At 45.3% G+C, this 14,317-nt stretch overlaps 1 protein-coding gene across 1 annotated transcript in view; it reads left to right on the plus strand.

Moving 5' to 3' along the window:
- The window catches only part of ANTXRL (ANTXR like), a 35,621-nt gene extending 22,794 nt beyond the window's left edge, over positions 1–12,827 (plus strand). The window contains 4 exon segments of the mRNA XM_017890981.1: positions 12,436–12,534; positions 12,537–12,594; positions 12,597–12,650; positions 12,733–12,827. Coding sequence (XP_017746470.1) covers positions 12,436–12,534; positions 12,537–12,594; positions 12,597–12,650; positions 12,733–12,806 — 285 coding nt within the window. The 3' untranslated portion in view covers positions 12,807–12,827.
- Positions 12,828–14,317: the final 1,490 nt, after the last annotated feature.

Consider the following 14,317-nt stretch of genomic DNA (forward strand, 5'->3'; position numbering starts at 1 on the left):
GATCCTTTTTGTGTTCATGGCCACCTATCTGTCCTGCAAGATAGTCACTACTGTCTGCATTTCACAGCTGTGGACACCGAGGCTCTGATATTTAGTGATAGGCTCAACGTGGCAGGATCGTTGAGTGGTAGAGCTGATCTATGAACTGACCCGAGGGGAGGCTCATGTCTGAGTCAGGTTCCACCCCATGTCCTGCTGTCAGAGTGATCTATGGAAACACCTGCAAGTGCATCTCTCTTCAGTGCAAAATGTCACACAGCAGGTCCTCAAATAACGTTTCATTCAACGTCATCTGAACACCGAGTGAGAAATGATGATGCTGATCAGAAAAAAATCCGTTCCTGGCTGAGGTCACTGTCTGTATGGAGTTGGTGTGTGAAAAATGACATAGGTATTTTGTTAGTAATTGCATCGAATCTGCAGATGGTTTTCGGTAGTACAATCATTTTAGCAATATTAACTTGTCCAATTTGTGTAAATGGGATGTCTTTCCATTTGTTTGTGCCCTGTTCAATTTCTTTTATCAGTATTTTATAGTTTTCCTTATTGAGATCTTTCACCTCCTTGGATAAATTTATTTCTAGGTTTTTTTTTTTTTTGGTAGTTATTATTAATGGGATTGCCTTCTTGATTTCTTTCCCAGCTCTGTTATTATTGGTGCTACTGAATTTTGTATGTTGATTTAATAATTTTTTAGAATGATAATAGAGATGAGTGTCTCACTATGTTGTCCAGACTGGTCTTGAAATCCTGGGCTCAAGCAATCCTTCCACCAAAATGCTGGGATTACATATGTGAGCCACTGCATCCAGCCTATATGTCGATTTTGTATCCTGAAACTTTACTGAATTTGTTTGTCAGATCTAGAAGGTTTCTGGTGGAGTCTTTAGGTTTTTCTAAGTATAAAATCATGTCATTTGCCAAGAAGGAAAATTTGACTTCCTCTTTTCCAGTTTGGGTGCCTTTTATTTCTTTCACTTGCCTGATTGCTGTGGCTAAGATATCCAGTACTAGTTTGAATAGGAGTGGTGGAAGTGGGCATCCCTGCCTTGTTCCACTTCTTAGAGGGAAAGCTTTCAGCTTTTCCCCATTTCATGTGATGTTAGCTATGAGTTTGTCATATGAGGCCTTTATTATGTTCAGGTATATTCCTTCTATGCCTAATTTGTTAAGAGTTTTTGTCAAAAAGCATTTTTTGGGGTTTTATCAATTGCTTTTTCGGCATCTATTGAGATGATCATATGGCTTTTATCCTTCATTCTGTTGATGTGATATATCATGTTTATTGATTTGTGTATGTTAAATCATCCTTGCATCCCCAGAGTAAATCCCACTTGATCATGGCAGGATTATCTTTTTGATGTGTTGTTTTATTCAATTTGCTAGCATTTTGTTGAGGATATTTTGTGTCTGTGTTCATCAGGGTTATTGGCTTGTGGTTTTCCTTTTGTGATGCATTCTTGTTTGGTTTTGGTATCAGGATAATGCCTCATTCTATGAGGTCTCTTCTATTTTTTTAGAATACCTTGAGGAGAATTTGCATTAGTTCTTCAAAAGTTTGGTAGAATTTGGCAGTGAAGCCATACAGTCCTGGGCTTTTCTTTGTTGGTAGATTTTTACATTACTGATTCAATCTTGTCACTCCTTATTGGTCTGTTCAGGTTTTCTGATTCCTCTTGTTTCAATCTTGGTAGGTTGTAAGTGTCCAGGAATTTATCCATTTTCTATAGGTTTTCCATTTTTTTTGGCAAATAGTTGTTCACAATAGTTTTTGATGTGTTTTGTATTTCTGTAGTATTAGTTATTGTGTCTCCTTTTACATTTCTGATTTTGTTTATCTGGGTCTTATCTCTTTTTTTTTTTTTGGGTAGTCTAACTAGCAGTTTATCCATTTTATCTTTCCAAAAAACTTTCTTTTCATTGATTCTTTGTATTTTTAGCCAATTTCGTTTAGTTCTACTCTGATCTGATTTTCACTGTTTCTTTCCTTACACTAATTTTGGGTTTGGTTTGTTCTTGCTTTTCGGATTCCTTGAGGTGCATCATTAGATTGCTTACTTGAAATGTTTCTACTTCTTTGATGTAGGCCTTTTTTGCTCTAAACTTCTCTCCTAGCATTGCTTCTGCTGTATACCATATGTTTGGGCATGTTGTGTTTCCATTTTCATTTGCTTCAAGAAATGTTTTGATTTCCTTTTTAATTTCCTCATTGACACAATGTTTGTTCAGAATAACATCGATTAATTTCCTTGTACTTGTACATTTTCCAAGTTCCTCTTGTTATTGATTTCTAGCTTTATTCCATGATGGTCTGAGAAGATATTTGGTATGATTTTGATATTTTTAAAATTTGTTGAGACTTGTTTTTGTAACCTGATTTATGGTCTATCTTGGATGATGTTCTATTTGCTGATTGGAAGAACATATATTCTGGAGTTGTTGGAAGAAATGTTCTGTAGATGTCTTCTAGGTCCATTTGTTCTAAGCTGTAGTTTAAATTTATTTTTTCCTTGTTGGTTTTCTTTCTAGATGACATGTCTAATGCTGAGAGTGAAGTGTTGAAGTCCCCAACAATTGCTGTATTGAAGTCTATTAGATTTAATAATATTTGTAATATGTATATGGAGGTTCTGGTGTTGGGTGCATATATAATTAGAATTGTATTTTCTTGCACAATTGATCCCTTTATCATTATATAGTATGACCTTCTTTGTCACTTTGTAATGCTTTTGTCTTAAAGTCTGTTTTATCTGATATAAGTATAGCTACTTCTCACTTTTGGTTTCTATTTGTGTGATATATCTTTTTTCATTCCTTTCCTTTTAGTCTATATGTGTTTACATGTGAAGTGAGTTTCTTGTAGGTAGCATATAGTTGGGGCATTTTCAAACTTCATTCAGCCAGATTTTATCTTTTAAGTGGAAAATTTAATCCATTTACATTCAAGATTATTATTGATACGTGAAGACTTATTTCTGTCATTTTGTTATATTTTTTTCTGATTGTTTTGTATATTTTTCCTTTCTTTCTCTCATAGTTTATCATTATGTTGTGGTGGTTTTCTATAGTGGTAACATTTGAGTTCTTTTTCTTATTTCTGTGTTAGCTCTACCAGCAAGTTTTAGACTTTTGTATGTTTTCATGATGGTAGATATCATTCGTTCACTTCCAGGCATAGGACTCCCTTAAGTATTTCTTCTAAGGCTGGTTTAGTGATGATGAATAAACATTTATTTCACATTTTCAAATAAAGAATAATGTTGTTAGGGATAGTATTATTGGCTGACAGGTTTTTCCCCCTTTTAGCACTTTAGATGTATTATGCCATTCTCTCCTGGCCTATAAGGTTACTGCTGAGAAATTGTTAGTCTGATCTGGCTTCCCATACATGTGACCAGAGCTTTTTCCTTTCTCTTGCTCTTTTTAGAATTCTGTTTGACTTTTGACAGTTTACTATAATGTGCTGTAAAATAGACCTTTTGAGGTTTTAATTACTTGTGAATTTCTAAACTTCCTGTATCTGAATGTTAAATCGCTTACCAAATTTGGGAAGTTTTCGGCTACTATTTTGTTAATTAGGTTTTCTATACCTTTGGCATCTTCACCTTTTGGAACACCCCAATTTCTGTTTTGGTTGTTTTATAGTGTCCCATATGTTATGTAGGCTTAGTTCATTTTTTAAAATTCTTTTATGCAAGTGGGGCATGGGGAGGGGGGCTCTGGCTGGGTTATTTCAAAAGGCCTGCCTTCAAGTTCTGAGATGCTTTCTTCTTTTTGTTCCACTCTACTGTGGAAGCTCATGAATACATTTTTATTTTATGCATTGAATTCTTCACTTTCAGGATTTCTGTTTGATTCTTTTTTCTATTATATCTATTTCTCTGGTGAATTTTTTATTCATATCTGTCAGGCCTCTGAGCCCAAACCAAGCCATCGCATCCCCTGTGACTTGCAGGAATACGTCCAGATGGCCTGAAGTAACCTAAGAATCACAAAAGAAGTGAAAATGCCCTGCCCCCACCTTAACTGATGACATTCCACCACAAAAGAGGTGAAAATGGCAGGTTCTTGCCTTAACTGATGACATTCCGCCACAAAAGAGGTGAAAATGGCAGGTTCTTGCCTTAACTGATGACATTCCGCCACAAAAGAAGTGAAATGGCCGATCCTTGCCTTAAGTGATGATATTATCTTGTGAAATTCCTTTTCCTGGCTCATCCTGGCTCAAAACCTCCCCACTGAGCGTCTTGGGACCCCCACTCCTGCGCACTAGAGAACAAACCCCCTTTAACTGTAATTTTGCTTTATCTACTCAAATCCTATAAAATGGCCCCACCCTTATCTCCCTTCGCTGACTCTCTTTTCGGGACTCAGCCCACCTGCACCCAGGTGATTAAAAAGCTTTACTGCTCACACAAAGTCTGTTTGGTGGTCTCTTCACACGGACGCGCATGACAATATCCTCAGTTGATTTCTAACGTTTTGTATTTGTTTATATCCTCTTGTATCTTACTGAGCTTTTATAATATCATTTTTAAAAATTATTTTCCCCACATTTCATACTTTTTTTCCAGTGGAATTTGTTGCTAAAGAATTACTGTAATCTTTTGAAAGTGCCGTATTTCCTTGTTTAGTCATGTTTCTTATGTTTTACATTGATATCTGCACATCTTTTGTAACAGTTGCTTCTTCATATGTTTTGGATTAGTTTTTTCCTGAAGATGTATATATGGTTTTTATTGGGTCAGAAACTTTAGCTTTGCTTCTGAGTGTGTGAAGCAATGTGGTCTCTCTATGATTTCTTCAACTCTAAGCAGCATCAGTGGTGTGTGATTTCCCCAGTGGCTCAGGCTGTGGTTGTTGGTGGAGGTTATGGTGATGTTTTGCTGGGGTTGGGGATGTTAGGTGGGTGTGCCCTCAAACCCTGATGGTGGTGAGGAAAGAGAGAGACCCTCTCATACTGTTTTATATTGTTTTATACTCAGTACCTGTTTTAAGGAAAAAACAAGGAAGTAAAACCAAAGACAGGCAGCGGCGCCAGGCCCAAAACCAGGCCTGGGCCTGCCTGGCCTAAACCCAGTAGTTAAAAATCAACTGATAACTTAGAAACCGATATTATTCATAGATTCCAGGCATTGTCTAAGAGAACGTAGTGAAACTCCCTGCCCTGTTCTGTTTCTCTCTGACCACTGGTGCCTGCAACCCCTGTCATGTACCCCTTGCTTGCTCAAATCAATCACGACGCTTTCATGTGAATTCTTTAGTGTTGTGAGCCCTTAAAAGGGACGGAAATTATGCACTCAGAGAGCTCGGATTTTAAGGCAGTAGCCTGCCGATGTTCCCAGGTGAATAAAGCGCTTCCTTCTACAACTCAGTGTCTGAGAGATTTTGTCTGTGGCTCGTCCTGCTACAGTGGCAGTGGCAGGGTAAGTGTACCTGTCCTTGGGACCCCAGGTAGTGTACACAGGCACTAGTGTCAGCAGGTACAAATGGGCAGCTCTCAGGCCTCCATGTGGCTGGCTTGGGTGCTGGCAGTCATAGTGGTAGGCCTGGCTGGGGCAGGTCCTTCCCTTGGCAGCATGTGTGGAGCGAGTGTTGACAATAGCAACGACACAGCAACCCTAAGGTTCTAAAGCAACACACGTCAGTGTTAGTGATGGCTGGGTAGGCCAGTTCCCTAAACCCAAAGTGGTACATGCAAATGGATGCTGGCTGTGGTGGTAGTGGTAGGCTGGGTGGTCCATCATCAGGTCCCTAGGAGGAGTACATAGAGGCGAGCAATGGTGAGCAGAGTGGGGGTAATCCCTAGGCCCCTAGGCACTATGCTTGGGCACTGAGGTGCAGTGTCAGGGTGGGTGGGAGTATCCTCAGGCCCCCCAGTGGAACGCTCAGGTGATGGCTGTGGTTGGCCAAATGGAGGGATTCCCCAGGCCCGCTGGCAGAGTGCTTAAGTGACTGTGGCAGTGGCAGCAGTGGGTCAGGGGAAACTGTCCTCAGGGTATGTGCAAATGGCTGGGCCATAATGGACAGGTTGCTTACAGTGGCTCCAGCCATAAGCAGGAGTTCTTAGGCTCTGGGTAGTGTGAGATTCAGCCCCCAGCTGTTGTGGGGTGGCAGCAGCAGTGGTAGCAGCAGCAACAGAGAAAACCAGTAGTAAGGGACATGCAAGTATGCAGTGGTTCTGCTGCTGAAAAGGGCAAAGTCACTGTCAAGTGGCATGTGCTTGGGCCCCAGTGACGGCAATAACAGATGCAGTGAGCAGCAGCAGACCCTGCCCTCAAGGCATGTGCATGGCAGTCTTACTGCTGGGGTGGGAACAGGGTTGCTGTCCATGATAGCTGCCCCAAGTAGACAGTTTTCAAGCTCTAAGCAACCCACACTTTGGCTTCTTTTTCTCTGAGGGCAGCTTCTCAGCACACTGGGGAGGCAGCCTCCCTATTGTGCTGCACTGTCCATTCCCCAAGATGCAGTACACTGTGTGTGCTAGAGTGCTGGGGAGGCTCTGCTGGGTCCAGTTGGCATTGCACTACTGAAGCCCTACAGGTGAACACAGGGTGATGTCAGTGGAGCTCTAGGGATGTGGAAATGCAAGGGCTGTTGGTTTCCAGGGCAGGATGCAGTTTGGTGGTGGCTGGGCTCTCCAAATGGCAGAGAGCTACAGTTGCCTAGGACCTGGGGGGTGGGACCCACATGAGCTCCCCCTGAAGCGATGCTGTTTGATAGTCTCTAGGCACCTTCCTATGCTAGTCTCAGGGCCTAGAGGGTTGAGGGGTTTTCCTTTGGCTATGGTTATAAAATCCATGGTCAGAATGTCAACCACTGTGGATCTCTCACTTACCTTTTTCTTGCACTAGGGAGCCACTCTGGGTTCCCAGCCAATCCCAGTCAAGCTTGCTGCCTCACTTTCTTCCATTTTCATGCCTCAGATGTTTCCCATCATTTATCTATTGAATTTTGGCACTCACTCTTAGATGTTCTACTTGAAGTGTGATTACTTGCTATTTTTATTTTTCTTTGTGGAGGAGGTGAGTTCTTGATGCCTCTAGTCAGCCATCTTGAAGCCTCTCAAGCCTTTTGCAGTTTTGCTTTTTATCTTCTGACACCAAATCTGTTCAAAGAAAAATTTAAACAAATTAAATTTAACAGAGTTTAACTGATCAAGAAAAAAATGTGAATCAGGCAACGTCAGAATCAGAACAGATTCACAGAGAGTCTGTGGCTACCATATGGTCAGATATGATGTGCGGTCAGAAAAAGAAATGACATACAGAAAATGAAAGTGAATTACAAACATCTGGATTAGTTACACCTTGGCATTTGCCTTATTTGAACATGGTTTGAACAACTGGTTCCCTATGAGTGGTTGAAGCATGGCTGCTGTGATTGGCTAAGACTCAGTTATTGTTACGGAAGCCAACTTCTCAGTTAGGGTTTCAGTTTGTTAGGTTGCAGTTCATGTGTGAGAACTCAAGTATGCGATTACAGAAGTTTTCTTCTTAGGTCAAATTTAGTTTGATTTAACACAAATGTTTTTGTAAACTTTGGCAAGCTATTGGGGAAAAGCTCAGATAAAAGCCTTATTTCACAATACACTAAAATATATACAAAATAATTTAAATGTATATGAGATATATATACACACACATATATATAATTACTAATAATAACTAGAATAAAGGCAAGTTTGATTTCATTATCCACGAATCCTTATTCTAGAGGTCTAGGTAAGCATAAAAGCAGTGGAAATTTTTTATTTTTTTCTTAATTTCAAGACCAGCTTTGTCACAAGGAAAAAATGTTCAAAGGAAAATATTCACAGATCTATTCATATTCATTAATTCAGCAAAAATGTATTCCACAGCAGGTGCTGGGAAGACAAAATGAACCAGACAAAGAATGTCTCACTTTCAAGGCAGGGTTTGCATTTTCTTAGGGAGAGTCAGATGGTGACAGAAACTGTCCAGAGGATTTAAAGTCATTAATGTGTCAACAAATGCCTGGTTGGCCAGAGAAGACTCTCTTGGGAGAAAAGGAGAGGAAGAGGGAGGGAGTGACAGTTAAACTGAGAAAAAATGATAAGAAGTCAGTGGAGTGAAAATCTGGGGGATTCCTTTCAAGTAGAAGACACAGGCAGTGTGAATATTTTGGGGCAGCTTAGAGTTGGTGAACCAAAGGTAGGACATCAAATACTGTTCTTGTCAATCTGTTCATGATGACAGTCAGTGTCACATGGATGCAGGGTGTGGAAGACAGACACGTCCCAGCCCTGCAGGTCAGTGTTGACAGGAGTATGTTTTCCACAAGTAGCCATTGTCTTGCATCTGGGTTCACAGATACAGGGCTCTCTGTTGAAAAAATGAATGAGTATTTCTAGTGAGACACAGTCCTGTGAATATACTTTTGGTTGTTTCTCTGCTTCACAAGGAAACACTTCAGATATGACATGTATGAACAGGAACCTGTTTTGGGCATAACTGTAGAGAAGTGAGAAACCCCTTTGGCATTTTCAAGGGTGACCATAGAAGAACATGGCCCAACCAAGTTGAGTGGCTTAGCTTCTCCAACTTTCACCTTTCTTGTCTCAAAAATAAGGATAAAATGAAATGCAGACACAAAGAATGCTATATGGCAAGGCTAAGGGAATGGCAAGGTGAGGCTGTATAGCCAGATGCAATCCAGGCCTGTCTGCCAGTGGTCTGCACCTGGTGGCAGTTACCCACTGCAGCATCAGCATGAATGTGGACGGTTCTGGCTCATCAGCTGTCCAGGACACCAGGAGAGCACCAGCACATCTAAGAACCTCCTGTGCAAATGCATGCCAGACTCCTTTTAGTGCTTGACAGGGAGAATACTGGGAGGGGAACCTACCCTTTATCCCTCATCCTGTTGTGGAGAAGAGGTGGCCAGCTGTGTCCCCCCTTGCCTCATCCTCTCTCCTCACACCTGGAAAGATGTCCACCTTAGCCCCCAACCCAGGAAAAGCATGGATCACCCATTATTTGTGTTTCAGTGTTTCTGTAGGGCTTTACTCTGAAAAATGAAGAATAGGTGTGTAAAGCACCTAGCATAGAAAAAGAAAGAGGAGCTCTGGAAATAAAGAAAGAGAAACATAAGGAGGAGGAAGGAAGACAATACAGGGTCTGATGTTGGAATGTCCCTGGGAGGACTTCTGTCTTGCCTAGGGACCCAACACTTGCGTCAAAATTGAGGGAAGGCAGGGAGAAATGAGTGGCTGGCAGTCAGCAGGCCCCTAGCGCCCTGGAGCCCCATAGCTGGCACCTCCTCCTCCCACAAAAACGAGCACAGGCAGCCCCTCACAATGTCACCACAGATGCCCCAGGCTGTGTTGGCAGTGCCAGGAGGAGGGACTGTCTCCTGGGAGTGGCATTATCCTTTCTGGTTCCCACCATGCCTCCTAACCATGCCAGAAGAGGGTTTGAACACAATGGCCTTGCTGCACACAGGGGTTGCTTAGAGGCAAGAAGGTTGAAGCTGAGGCCTGAGTGGACAGAGGAGAGTACTGACCAGCAGGTGAGATCTTGCCTGGGCCTTATAGTCTGGGTGGTGCCAGGAGGAGTGAGGTGGGGCTTTGAGGACCCTGACAGAGCCACCTCTGTGAGGCCAGGACTGTGGCCCAGACATCCTGATGAAGTGTCCTGTGTTCTGGGTCCAGTTGGCCTGTAGTCAGGGGGCAGTGGCAGATGGAATACGGTGCTGAGACTTCTTGGGCCCAAAGGAGAAGTGGAAAGAAATTGTCCCTGCGTCTCCAGACTGAGGTCTGGGCCAAGCCCATGAACTCTCTGGTCGTTCTTGCTCTGTGCTCAGCCTTGAACTTGGTATGTGACCTGGGGCAGGGAAGTTGAGGGTTTCATGATATGAAGGAGCCCCCAGTTCTGTGCTGCAAGGAGAGAGAGAGGCTGTCTGGAGAAAGAGAAAGAGGCTCAGCTCTAGTGCTGTGGAACTTTGGGACCAGGGTGCTCCCCTTCAGGGAAGGCAGCTTGTCAGGGGCAGCATCAGAGCTGAGGCTGAGGCTCAGGATGGCTGGGCTTAGACATACAACTTGGAGAGGTGAGGAGCAGAGCACTTAAGGAAGAGGAGCAGAGCCCTCAAGGCAGAGGAGGAAGGGAAGGTGCCAGGGCATGGCCAGTTCTTCTAGTAGCCGGGCTATGATTGCCTGAAGGCAGGGTGTGGAGACCCCAGGAGCCTGGCAGGGGATAGTCTGGCATGCAGGCTGGTTGGAAGGACTGGATCCTGCCAGCAGTGCAGAGCTTCTCTGGAGGATGTGAGCTGGGAGGGAAGATGGTCCTGGGAGGACTAAATTTGGGGATGGGTGGAGCCAGGGAGAGCAGGATGACACACTTGGGTTGTACTAAGAAGGAAGCCTGAATCCCTGAACAGGTAGCAGGAGCCCAGTCAGGCATGGAGGAGGGTGGACAGGCAGCTACAGACTCAGGTGGCTCAGGACAGGGTCTGAGGGGGCACAAAGGGAAAGTGAGCATCATCCTGGATGGGGACTAGCAGGGCAGGGGCAGGAGAGGGCAGGTCCCAGGACGGGGCCTAGAGGGGAGAAGGGCCCCTGTCAGTAAGGGAGAGACCATCTCTTTAAGGGAATCCAGCATTTGAGGCACTTGTCACTCACATGCCCAAGGGGAGGCTTTATGCATGAATGACAGGTTCAAGCAAGCTCAAAGTCTGCACGCTCTGGGGAACACCTGTGAGGAATGGAGGGTTTCCTGGGGACCATCAGGCTGAGACTGGCCTGGCAGGGGACCCACCCCTGGTATTCCAGAGCAGCGGGAAGAGGTCGCTTGAGTCGGAGAAGGAGCTGATCTGGCCCACGCAGGGAACGCACAGGCTTGATTGGCTGCCTGCTCCGTGCCGGGTCTGTGGGTATCGTCAAGCAGGCGCCACAGTCACAGCGAATCGGGGAGGTGGAGGCGAAGTGGCGTATGCCACCGGCATCACTGGGATGCCTGCTGCGCCTCCAGCCACAGATGCGGAAGGGGAGCAGTTACAGCCTCATGCATGCGAGCAGGGACAGGTACATCTAGAAGGACATCGGGCATATCCACAACAGGCTCAGCCTCCTGCCAGCACATGGACCAGAAAGACAAGAAGGGCACGTCACTTAGCTGGGAGCAAGGGTAAGGACCTTCCTGGAGTAGACACACAAGAGAGCTGAGTTGAAGGTGAAGCAGGGTCCAGTTCGCTGGGCAGACAACATTAGGAATAACATTCCAGAAACAGAGGATATCCTATACAAATTGAGAAATGGGAGAGCTGAGGGGCTCTGAGAAAGACTGTTATCTAATTCGCTGTCTGCTAAACCCCCAAGAGAACAGCCTTGGGGAAACCGAACAATTATCCTTGAAAAGGCCAGGCTTTCCATTTGCTTTCATGCTTACAAGATGGTTTTTGGAGCTCCAGGCATCACACTCATACTCCAGACAGAAAGAAGAAGGAAAAAGGGAAAGCAGCCTTCTTTAAAGCAATGCCCAACAATTCCCATTTATACTCCATTGCCAGAATGCATTCACGTGGCCATGCTGTTTAGCAAGGGAGACTGGGAAAAGGTCATTTTACATTGCGTCTCTTAACAAAATCAGGTCTCGTTAGTAAGGAAGACAGGAAGAATAGACTTGGGGTGACCAATCAGTGTTTAGTATTGCTGGACTCATTTGAGAGATGGAAAAGCCATTCCCAAGAGGCTGAGTGAATTGCCTGTGGTTGAAGGCTGGAATGAACCCCAGTCCCTTTGACCTTACTTAGAGTAACCCTGAGGGCCTTTTTGAAAGGCCCTGATCAAGTCTTCAGACAGGGTTGCCCTGATCATGAGCATAAGAAACCAGCAGAGAGAAAGGCATCGCAGACTGGCAGCTGTGTGGGTGGTGGGTTGGCTACACTGGTGTGTGCCCAGGATGAAAGCAAAGTAACTGGTCCTGCAAGACAGAATTAGCTGTTCCTACGGGTCTGGATCATCCTCTTCCCAAACCAAGGGAACCATGGAGCTGCTGCCTTCTCAGCTCGTCACCCACCCAAGGGTCCCTGGAGCCAGCCTTGAGGGCTGTGGTGAGCGCTCATCCCTTCCACATGCTCACTAGAGCCTTCCGGGCCATGCTGGAGCACAGAGGTAATTGGGGCCTCCTCCTGACTCCCAGGGGGAAGAAGACAAGTTCAACCCCAAGTGAGGGAGTCTAGAGTCAGAGACCCAGGGCTGCCCGGAGAGGAAGGGGGGACTTTTGGCACTTGAGCTGGGTCTGGAAGGAGGAGTCCAGGCTGGAGGCAGTACCTAGGGGAGAGAGGAGGAGCACAGCAAGGCCCACCCTGTGGGTCCCGATGGGTCCTGGCCCCACCCCTTGAGCAAGGCAACTGCAGGCTTCTGAGCCCAATTCCAATGCCGTCACAGTGACCTTCTCTCTCTTCTCTTTCCTACAGGGGAGGTACCTCAGCTTAGCCCTTGCACAGTCCCAATATGCACAGGTTCCCTGCTGCCCAAGGATCTGCTTTCCACACAGCCAGGAGTGCCTTTCCCTACCACAGGCTCCCTGCTGCCCAAGGATGTGCCTGAGACACAGCCTGGAGTACTTTTCCCAAGCAGACTCTGCAACACAAAGAGCTGCCTTCAACCCATCTGGGAGTGCCTCCCCATCACCTGCTCCTCCAGGTGCCACCTCCTCCCCGCTACATGCCCGAGGCCTCCCTCCCGAGGATGCTACCACTGCTCCCTGCTCTTCTCGGGCACACTGCAGAACCCCCTTTGTCACTGCCTCCCCCAGAGCCCAACTTCTAAGGCACCAAACACCTAAGATTAACAGGCCTTTGTTGCTGAACTGGACATACACATTGAGCCTTTGTTTGTGGTCAAAGGTGTTGAATTCTTGCTGATCAACCAAAGAGTTTGTCACCAGGGAGCTTGTCCTCTGAATGAGCTGGATTTATACTGCACCTGCCAGAATACAGCTCCCTGGTGCCATGGGGATGCCAGGCATGGATGCATTCCACTCCTAACAGCCCCAACTTCATCTGTCACCAGGGGGTGGGACCATGAGGTCTTAGGCCAAATTCCTCTCTAAAAAAAGCCCCAAAGTCTTTGAAACGTGAATTCAATGCTGTATCTCCCTCCCTAGCTTTTTTGCAATGAAAAATACTTGTGTATCTTATTTTCTATACTCTTCACATCCTTGTCCCTGCTTTCCATTTTTTTGGCTATTCAAATTCTGAATGTGTCCCAGAAGGCAATGAGGGTCTTTCTGGAAATGTGAGTTCTCTTTCTAGATACCCCACACTGTCCCCAAAACCAAGCAAATTTCAGCAGATTTTCCTCATTTCATTAGAGAAGATAAACTTCCCCTCTTAGTCATTTGTCCCCAAAGAAGGAAGCACAGTCCCAACAGAGATGAGTGTCAACAGACAGGATCCTACCATCCAGCATGTGCAGACAGTGGCTGCAGGATGGCCCAAGGTGCCACCCACACAGGCCAAGGGCACCCCACATGGGGCCCCTGAGCGCATCAGGAGGGGATCCCCTGGGGGGCTGTGGCTGAGGTTGTCCAATCATACCTAATCTATCTTGAGAGTAAATCAACTGCTCTCCACCTCCCCCATCTACTAGAATGCAATATCTATGCTTTTCCGTAGAATTTTGAAAGGTAAGTACAAGTTAAAATACACCAGGTTTAGGTTTTATTTGGTTTTAATTTGGATGGCAATGTCCCCGCTCCATGTTTTTTTTTTTTTTTTTTCTTTTAAGGCTTCAATGCAATGGCTTGCCTCTGTGTATAGGGCTTTGGGGTTTTCTCCAGGTCACATGACTTTGACCTTCAATGCCATCATCCTGAGGAGTTACTCTTTCTTGTCCCCCTTCTCTATCTTGCACCCTCCTGTCCTGCTGCAGCCTGGACTCTGCATCTGGGTCCTGCCAGCTGCCATGATGGGAAGCAAGCCTCTCCCACCCTTCCCCAGCCTCTCCCCTCTGTGTCTGTACATCTGTCTCCCTAGCTGGTTATGGGAGGCTTTTCCAGGCACACAACGCCCTGGCCAAGGCATCCAGAGAAATAAGCCAGGTCAATGTTGAGGAAATGGAAGAGGGTGCTAGAGCCCCTGGGGGTGGACGGGACCCAGTCATTTGGTTTTTCTCCATTTGGAGGCTCATTCTCCGAGCAACCGTGGGTGCTAAAAAGAACATGCCACCCCTCCACACTTCACTTCTCAACATTCTTCCTGCAGTGGGAGGCCTAGCTTCATCCATTTTTTTGTCTTGTTTTGTTTTTTAGACAGTTTTTGTTTCACAAAATACACACACTTCTGGTCCTGTAAA

This window comes from Rhinopithecus bieti, unplaced genomic scaffold, assembly GCF_001698545.2.
Source record: "Rhinopithecus bieti isolate Rb0 unplaced genomic scaffold, ASM169854v2 scaffold_20951, whole genome shotgun sequence".
Lineage (NCBI taxonomy): Eukaryota > Metazoa > Chordata > Mammalia > Primates > Cercopithecidae > Rhinopithecus > Rhinopithecus bieti.